This window comes from Chlorella variabilis (assembly GCF_000147415.1).
Source record: "Chlorella variabilis unplaced genomic scaffold CHLNCscaffold_19, whole genome shotgun sequence".
NCBI lineage: Eukaryota > Viridiplantae > Chlorophyta > Trebouxiophyceae > Chlorellales > Chlorellaceae > Chlorella > Chlorella variabilis.
Genome location: NW_005435069.1, coordinates 22844 through 31206, shown reverse-complemented (window position 1 = coordinate 31206; position 8363 = coordinate 22844). Strand labels below are relative to the sequence as shown.

Below are 8363 nucleotides of genomic sequence, written 5' to 3'. Positions count from 1 at the left end.
GCGCCGCCTTGGAGCCGTTGATGTTTGGGCCTCTGTCTTGGGGAGCTACCCATCCGTCGTCCAGGCAGCACCGTGGGCGGGCAGCCACACGTTGAGTGGGCAGGCGTTCGATGGCGAGAAATGCACGAGATCTCCTGGGTTTCTCGCCTCCACTGCTGGACGGACCTGCTCAGAGACTTGCTGCAAACACGGACTGCGGCCCACACATGGCTGCAGCGAGTCTGCGGTCCCTCCCAACTGCCCGTTCATTCATTCATTCATTCAGCACACAGCCCGGCCGCCTCTTGCTCGAGGGCGGCCCACTTTGGCCTGGGCCGCCCGGGCCGCCCTCCCCCCCGGGCGCATGTTCGGTGTTGGAGGGGTGTGCCCAGCGATAGGGGGCCCCTGAAGGCATGCGCCGAGGCCGGGAAGCGTGGTTCGGCGCTGCTGCACGCTTGGCGATTTGACCAGAACCACGTGCCGCCGAGCTGCGGCCGCAGTTTCCGGCCCACGGTCTACGGTCGCAGCCACGGGACTCGGCGGCACGGCGTTTGGGCCCAAGCTTGCTGCCGCCGCCGCCGTGCCCGGGGGGCAGCGCGGCGGCGGCGGCACGCTGCGACGCCCCCGTGCTGCCGAGCTGCGGCCGTAGTTTCCTGCCAGAAGCCCACGGCCACAGCCACGGGACTCGGCGGCACGGAGTTTCGGTCCACGGCTTGCTGCTGCCGCCGTCGCAGGGGTGCTGCCTGCGGCGGCGGCGGCACGGCGTTTGGGTCCACGGCTTGCTGCCGCTGCCGCCGCCGCAGGGGTGCTGCCTGCGGCGGCGGCGGTAGCGCACGTGGCAACCCCCCGCGTTTCCTTGCCTCCCATCCACCGGACCCCGTCCTGCGCTTCACTTTGTTTAGGGAGGGGCTGCTCACTGCTCATTGCTCATTGCTCATCGCACACTGCTCAACGCTCATTGCCCTATATCCCACCCAGCCGCAGGACTCCACTGCCGCCCGCGCCCCGCCCCATCTGGCCGCTTGCGCGCCCCATCCCCCCTCGATGGGGCCCGCCCACACCGGGGCCTCCCCCCTCCCGCCCACTGCTTTCTCAACGGCCCCGAGCCGGGGCTGCCCTCATTGCATACATAGTGCGCCTTTCCCTGCTTTTCTAGTGACCTAGCGTTCCGCACTGCCGTTTGGCCAGCCCATGCTCCCGTACCGTTGCGTTTCTCCCCAATGCGCCATGCCACTTTGCCAGTCATACACACGTTTCGATGCGTGCCCTGTCAGCTGCTTGCGTTGCATGTCGCCTTGCTCCACCCCTGTTTTATTGCTTTCTCTGCTTTCGCCCGGTTCCCGTCCCGTTTCGGCGGGGAGTCTATGTTGCAAGCTAGTTCTTGCTTTACCAGACTTTAAGCCCACACAAGCAACAAGCAAGCCCGCCGCCGCTGCCGCGCCGCTGCTGTCGCGCTGCAGTCAGCTGAGGTGCATGTTGCATGCTGCGCTGCAGGCTGCCTGGCGCAAGGACCAACCAATGGAACAGCGAGAGGCAACACAAAAGCAGGAGATGTTTTCGTCAGAGCAGCAGCAGGGGTGCGTGTGCCGCATGTGCCGCTATCCGCATCTGCCCCCGCCTGCGCGCACCCTCCTGAGGATGGCAGGCAGGCAGCGCTGCGGCCCCACATTCAGCATATATTCAGCAAGCAAAAAGCAAAAAAGCGGCGCTTGCTTCCCATGTGCAGGAACAGGGCGTGACTCTCATCGTAAAGTTCAGGGTCCAAGGTGGGCCGCGCATGGGGTGGCTGCAGCTTGCTACAACGCAACTGTGCCGTGCAGGAGTGGGCTGGGGGGGGGGTCGCAGCCGGGGCCATCAGCTGGGGCCGGCATGCAGGCAGCCAGGTGCACGACCCCGGCATGTGGAGAACACGATGGGTCCCGCTGCTGGGCTTGGTGATGATGCGGGAGAGATCGTGGCTTAGTTGTACCGTACACTTCCTGCTGCCCCTGCAGGCGGAGCAGCGTTTGCAAATGGCGACGTCAACCTGCGAGCCCAGATCCGGGCCTTTGTGGCTCAGATCTCGGGCAACGGCATCGCAGCAGGGGCTGCGACGTAAGCGCGGAGGACAGCTTGGGAGGCTTGGCATGCGTGTGCAGAAAGGGCGGCGGTGCATGCAGCAAGACAGCACGGCGCAATGCAAAGGCGGTGTCACAGCGCCAGCGGCTGTGCGGCACGCTGGGAGTGCGCGGCAAGCATTGCAGCTGCTGGCGCGTTATGCTCACAGCCCTGCGCTTCATCTTGCCGCAGGTTCGCTGGCGCCTTGACCGACAATGTGGTGCCACCCTGTAGCGACCAGGCGGGGGTGTGGGCGCCGATGCAGGTCACTACAGCCACCGCAGCCATCGCGCAGGCGGTGAGGAGCTGTTGTTGCTGCTGAGAAACAGGAAGCAAGCAAAGTGGCGGTGATGCCGAGCCCTATCGGCATTGTGTTGCTTTGCTAGTGTGCCTGCGTATGGGGCCCTGGTAGCAGCCGGAGGCGGCTGCCGTCGGTGCCCTGCATAGGGGGCTGCCCGATGCATGTCAGCTCCATGCTTGCTTGCTTGCTGGCGGCCCGCAGGTCAAGGCGAGCTTGACGGCAGCGCTGACAGCTGGCGGCACATCATCCGCAGCGGTGCGTATTGCGGTGCCTCTGCCTCTTGCTTGACATTTGTGACGGCCGCATCTTCTGTACCTGATGGCTGGCTGCCTGGCTGGATAAGGGTGGCGTTGGTCCACGTGTGGAAGTGGACGGAACATCCACACACATGCAGGTCGACATCTCAGCGCTGCCTTTTGTCCTGCCTTCACTACATCCAATGCAGTGGACTGCCACGGTTGGCTCGCTGGCTGACCCCGCTGGCGCGGCGTGCATGACCCCGGTGGCGACGCAGGCTACGGTGCAGCTGCTGCCCGGTGGGTGCCTGCCCAACTTCTCGGCCGCCCCCGCATGTCAGGCTGTCGCTGGTGTGCCACACAGTACCCAGTCTGCACAACTTGCACAGCGCCGCACCACCACGGAGCACATCGTGCAGCAGAGGTCTGCATGAGGGGCGGCCCAATGGCAGCGCATTGAATGACGTTCACATGCCACTTACACCCTCGCCTTCCCGCTTGCAGACAGCATCACGAGCCCGCCACCTCCTCGCCCGAAGCCACCAAAGCCGCCCCCGCCGCGGCCCAAGCCGCCCCCGCCACGGCCCAAGCCGCCTCGCCCGCGCCCGCCTTCTCCCCGTCCGCCCAAGCCGCCGCCGCCGAGGCCCAAGTGAGCAGCGGGCGACTGGAGGGACAGATGTGTGGAGCATGCTCTGCCATGCCTGCTCTGCCATCCATACCGCACGGCCCTGCTGCCCTAGCCTCACATCGCCGGCTGCTTCATTTCTTTTTTGTAGGCCGCCTCCCCGGCCGAAACCGCCGCGCCCTCCGCCTCCCCGGCCCGCCAGACCACCGCCCAGGCCCAAGCCGCCCAAGCCGCCGCCGCCCACGCCACGGTGAGCAGCAGCTGCCTGAGTGAAAGCTGGAGCAGCTCTTGTTGAGCGCTCTGTGGTAGCAGAGCCTGCAGTTGCAGCACCCAAGCTGCACTGCAGGCGTGCTTTGGTCCCACAGCCTGCCGCCTGCCTTTCTCCATTCACTTGTGCAGGCCTTCCCCGCCTCCCCCGTCGCCGCCGCCTCGCCCGCCCCGGCCAGTGCGCCTCCGTCCGCCGCCCCTCCCTCCTCCCTCTCCTCCACAGCCGCCCTCGCCCTCCCCGCCGCACCGCTTCCAGTGATCCTGTCCCCAGAGCTCCCGCCCTCTCCAGTCTTCTACAGCCCTCCACCCCCGCCGCCGACGCCCTACATTTCGCCATCCAGCCCCCTTAGCCCCGTTTCGCCTTCAAGCCCCGTATCGCCTTCAAGCCCAACCAGCCCAACCAGCCCAACCAGCCCCTACTCGCCTACCAGCCCAACAACCAGCCCCTACTCTCCCACCAGCCCCTACTCGCCGTCAAGCCCCTACTCTCCCGTCACCCCCTACAGCCCCCTCCCCCCCAGCAGCCCCTATGCCCCTCTCTCGCCCTACGGTCCCCTGCCGGTCAGTGCCAGCACGACAACAGCGCCGCCCAGCCGCATGCGGCACCTGCTTCTCCCTGTAGCCCATCTGTGCTGCTGTTTGTGCTGGAGCCCCGACGCTGCCAACAACCCTCACCTGGCCTGCCGTTGCCCGCCTGCAGGTGTCGCCGTACCCGATTTCACCTTATGGTGTCAGTCCCAGGTCAGTGGCAGCAGGCACCACCACGGCGCTGTAGCTGCTCGGAGCACTAACAGCCCTTTTTACACCCCGCGTTTCCCATGCAGCCCCTCGCCCTACGGCCCTGTCGCCAGCCCCTCGCCAGCGCCCTTGGGGCCATCACCGGCGCCTTTTGGCCCGTCGCCGGGGCCCTTTGCGCCGTCGCCGGCGCCGTTTGGGCCGTCGCCGGCGCCCACTCCCGGGCCTGGGCCCGGACCGGGTGAGCTGGCCCTGCCTGCCTGCCTGCCTGTCTGTCTGTCAGTGTCACATCACGCATCTCGCCGAAGCAAACCACGCAGGGTTTCGCTGGCCCAGGCCTTTGCCACGGCAGCGTGCCCGCGACTGCTGTCCCCTGCCGCCGCTGTTGTTGCAGGCCCCGGCCCCAGCCCAGGACCCGGCCCGGCCCCCACCCCCGGCCCAGCACCCCAACCACCCCCGATGTGCATGGCAGAGTGAGTGAGCCAGGGCGCTGCAGGTTGCTCTGGAGTCCAGGGAGCGGCTGCCACGCATGCTGCCGGCATGTGCGCACTGCTGAGGGCGGGGTGGCTCCTCGGCTCCACCCCGAAACCTAGCATCACCTGCCTGGCGCCGAGTATTCTATTGGTCCCCCCTCCTCTGCTCTCCTGCAGGCCCCTGTGCAAAATATTCATTGCAGATAGCCAGTGCTGTAGCGGCTACGGCATCATCCAGCACGCCGCCGTGCGCATGTGGCTGGTGTGCAACGCAGACGTGTACCTGCCGGAGCCTACCTGCCTGACGGGTGCGTGGGCGGTGGGCTGCGGGTGCTGCGGGGTGTGCCACCTGGCAATACCAGCAGCTCGGGATGCGGCGGGTGGTCCCTACGGGTGGTCTGAGAGGACCAGCCAGACCACGTGTCCATCCGTCCTTGTCCTCTGCACTCACAACCTCGCGCCTGCCGCTCCATCTGGGTGGCTCCCATCTGCAGTTGTGGACACCAGCACCAACGAAATCATCCCTCCCCTTGACCCCAACAACCCAGACCCGCTCAACTCCGTCAACACATCTGTGGTGGAAACGCCAAACGCCCGAGCAGAGGGTGCGGCTGCACGCACGCTGTTGGCAGGCTTGCCGCCATTCTGGCGCTGCCAGCTGGCCGAGCAACCAGTGGCTTGCTGTTGCCCAGGATTTCGGGCCATCTCATTTAGCCGCGCCCAACATCGCAACGGCCCAGCCTGCCTGCCCGCCTGCAGAGCTGCTGGTGGAGCTGCCCCTGGCATACTATGTAGCGCCGGTCAGCCGCGTGCCTGGCCAGCTTGCCGTGCAGCTGGATTTCGAGCGGACGAGGTCGGTGGCAATGTGCTGCTCCTCTCCCCAACCCAGCAGATCTGCGTTGCCACCTGCTGCGCCACCGCTGCACCTGCTCTGCAGGATGAATGAGGATGGGCAGTGCAGCCTGCGGTTGCGGGTGCCGTGCGAGTGGGAGGGGGCGGTGTATGAGGCGGTGACCGCCGTGCAGCCCATGCCGCTGCTGTCAGGTGACTGGGGTGGGTGGTGGCCCATGCCGCCGCGTGGTTGCTGAATCGGGCTTGCATGAGCAGAGAAGCAGCCTACAAAGGTTCTACAGCGGGGCATGTAGTGCTGGTGCTCCTCCTGCCCGGTGCTGAGAGCTCGGTCCAACGCCCCCCCGCTGTGCCCGCTGCTGCAGTGCTGAATGCCAACGAGACGGCAGAGGCGGCGGCCCAGGTGGAGGACAACGCTGTGGGCGCTGACGAGCAGGGAGTCGACCAGGCACCTATCGAGGGGGCCGGTTCCATGCTGCCTGCGCTTCGGCGCCTGCAGGCCGCGATGGGCCGCGGCCTCAAGGCAGAGCTCCTGACTGGGTCAGGCGCGATGCCAGACCCGCTGGCGCCGCTGGGCATCGCCGGGCCTGCCGCGGTGCTGGACCCCGAAGCGTTCTTGGCGCCAGGTGTGCTGTGCTGCCCCTTGGGCCAGTCGCCCGCTCGAGCTCCGGAGCTCCAGCCCGCCCGCCTCGCCATGTGGGCTGGGCATGCTGCTTGTGCCGCTGCCGCCATCATTCTCCTGCCCTTCCCTGCCAAGCTCCGAGCGCATCCTCGTGGCTGCTGCAGGCCTGTTCGACTCGCGCCCCGGTTCCCGCATGCTCATCACACGGGTCGGCAGCGAGCTTCCCAAGGGGGAGGTGGACGATGGTGCGGCGCCGCTGTGCTGTGCTGTGCTGGCTCGCTGCAGCACCACCACCGCGCCCTCCGGTCGGCCCTAAAACCCCAGCCTGTCCCGCTGGCCTGAATGTGCCAGATCGTCAGGCCAGGCAACTGGTTGATCCCTGCCTGTGCCTGCCTGCCGCCCTGCAGCCACGCTGCCGCCGCTGATGGATGTGCTGACGGAGGGCCTCACAGCGGACCTGCTGCTTGAAGACTACTTCATCAGGTGGGGCAGGGTGGGGCGGTATGCATACTTGGCGGTACATGGTGGCTGCTGCGACAGTCACACTAGTGTGGGTCGTGGAGGCAGGGGTGCCAGCCTGGCGGCCAGTGTCTGGTTCCGGGGTGTTAACTGCCCTACCCCCACCGGCTCCACCCCGCAGCTGGCTGCCGACCAACTCCTCGTCGGGCGAGCTGTGCCAGATGACCAATGCCGGCGACTTGCCAGAGTCCTTCCTGCTGGTGAGCGCCGGCAGCTGGCCTTGGCACCTGCTGGCTGCGGCTCACAGGAACGGTTGCTGCTCTCCGGGGCGTCCCCCCCGCACCCGCTGCGTGTCACACCCTGTCATCTCCATCGAGAGCTTCGCTCCACCTTGTGGTCCTCTCCCTGCAGGGAAACTTTGACGACCTGGTGGGCTATGAGGAGGACTGCACCCCCGAGTCTCTGTCCGACGCCTTCACCCCCGTCGACCCTCTCTTCCAGTAGCCGCGCCCAGCTTGCGGGATGCCATCAGCCCCACTAGGTTGCCCAGCGGCAGCGCTAGTGGGGCTAGCTCCTTACAAATAATGTGATATGTTCTCTTTTCATTCTTTCCTATATATCCAGCAACACTGAACACGGGCGGGAAGGCGAGCTGGCATCCCCTCGCCATCTGGCCGTGGATTGGCCGATTACAACCGTCTCCTGCGTCTCCCACCATTTTTCTGGCAGGAGTGTCAGCCACTCTGCTGGGCTCTTGTGCCTGCTGCTGTGCGCCCAACCCGCTCTATAGACGCACGCCGCCGCAGCGCAGCCCGTGCACCCTGCTTGCTGCCTTTTGCTGCTACCGCTCTCCTGTAATGCTTAACATCCAAAACACAGCGATACACTAATTTAGTGCCCAGCTGGCCGGGGGCTTGGCCTTGAGGTATGCTTGTTCAGTGCACGGCAGGTCCGCCGCCGCCGCCTCTGCCGCCGCCTGCCACGTCAGCTCCCCACTTGTAAAGTGCAGCAGCCGGGCCTGACCAAGCTGCAGAACGCACATCCCGGTCAGATGGCGCCCAGGGGGCTCGCCCCGGCGGCCCTGCTTGCGGTGGCAATTTGGTGCTGGGCGGGAGGTGAGCTGCGGAGGTTTCTGGGACGGGCACGCTGCGTGGACGCGTACCAAGCTGCGATCTAGTTTGGGGGCCCAGCAGCGGGAAGCGCGCGCCATGTCCTGGCGCTGCTCCTTTTCCCCATGTCCGCCTGATCGCTGCCACAGTGCATGTGGATGGGCTAGGATGCCGTCCAGCACAGGCTTGACCTCCCCGTCCCGCCGCTTCCACCGCCGCTGGGGCCCCCGCCGCCTGGACACGCCTGCTGGCACCTCCGCCCGGTCCAGCTGCGCCTGCACGTTCTTCCCTTGCCTGACGCAGGTGCTCAGGCGGAGTCTGTCGAATTTGTTGTTTTGTTCAAAGTGGAGGGTGAGCTGTCGGCAACGGGTGGAGCGTGCTTGGCGGAAACAGGCGGCACGCCTGCGCAGGGGCGAGGCCGCCCTCCTAGCGCCGGCTGCCCCTCGCTGCACGCAGGCGGAGCCCCCTTTGCCAACAAGAACATCAGCTTCAAAGCCGAAGTCAAGAAATTTGCGGCCAGGGTTGCGGGTGGCAACGGCCTGTTTGCGTCGGATGTCACGTGAGTGTGTGGGCAGGTTGCGCGGTTGTGGGTGCGGTGTGGGTGGGTGTGG

General features: G+C 66.4%; 1 protein-coding gene across 1 annotated transcript; it reads left to right on the top strand.

The window, feature by feature from the left end:
• Positions 1-801: 801 nt before the first annotated feature.
• Positions 802-7513, top strand: CHLNCDRAFT_58661 (expressed protein). Its single transcript, XM_005845068.1, has 22 exons — positions 802-1111; positions 1474-1556; positions 1706-1745; positions 1974-2073; positions 2269-2374; positions 2579-2632; positions 2823-2913; positions 3118-3262; positions 3441-3488; positions 3847-4066; positions 4206-4246; positions 4330-4481; positions 4635-4713; positions 4891-5021; positions 5208-5318; positions 5473-5566; positions 5651-5757; positions 5928-6188; positions 6349-6429; positions 6592-6667; positions 6825-6903; positions 7055-7513. The coding sequence occupies exons 1-22, from the start codon at positions 1024-1026 to the stop codon at positions 7145-7147; spliced, it is 2280 nt and encodes a 759-aa protein (XP_005845130.1). The 5' UTR covers positions 802-1023; the 3' UTR covers positions 7148-7513.
• The last annotated feature ends 850 nt before the right edge of the window (positions 7514-8363 follow it).

Bases quoted from the DNA above. Each gene is read 5' to 3' on its own strand.
- CHLNCDRAFT_58661 (XM_005845068.1), top strand. From the start codon at position 1,024: ATGGGGCCCGCCCACACCGGGGCCTCCCCCCTCCCGCCCACTGCTTTC. The intron at 4,482-4,634 runs GTGAGCTGGCCC...CTGTTGTTGCAG, and splicing joins CGGGCCTGGGCCCGGACCGG to GCCCCGGCCCCAGCCCAGGA. The intron at 6,668-6,824 runs GTGGGGCAGGGT...TCCACCCCGCAG, and splicing joins CTTGAAGACTACTTCATCAG to CTGGCTGCCGACCAACTCCT.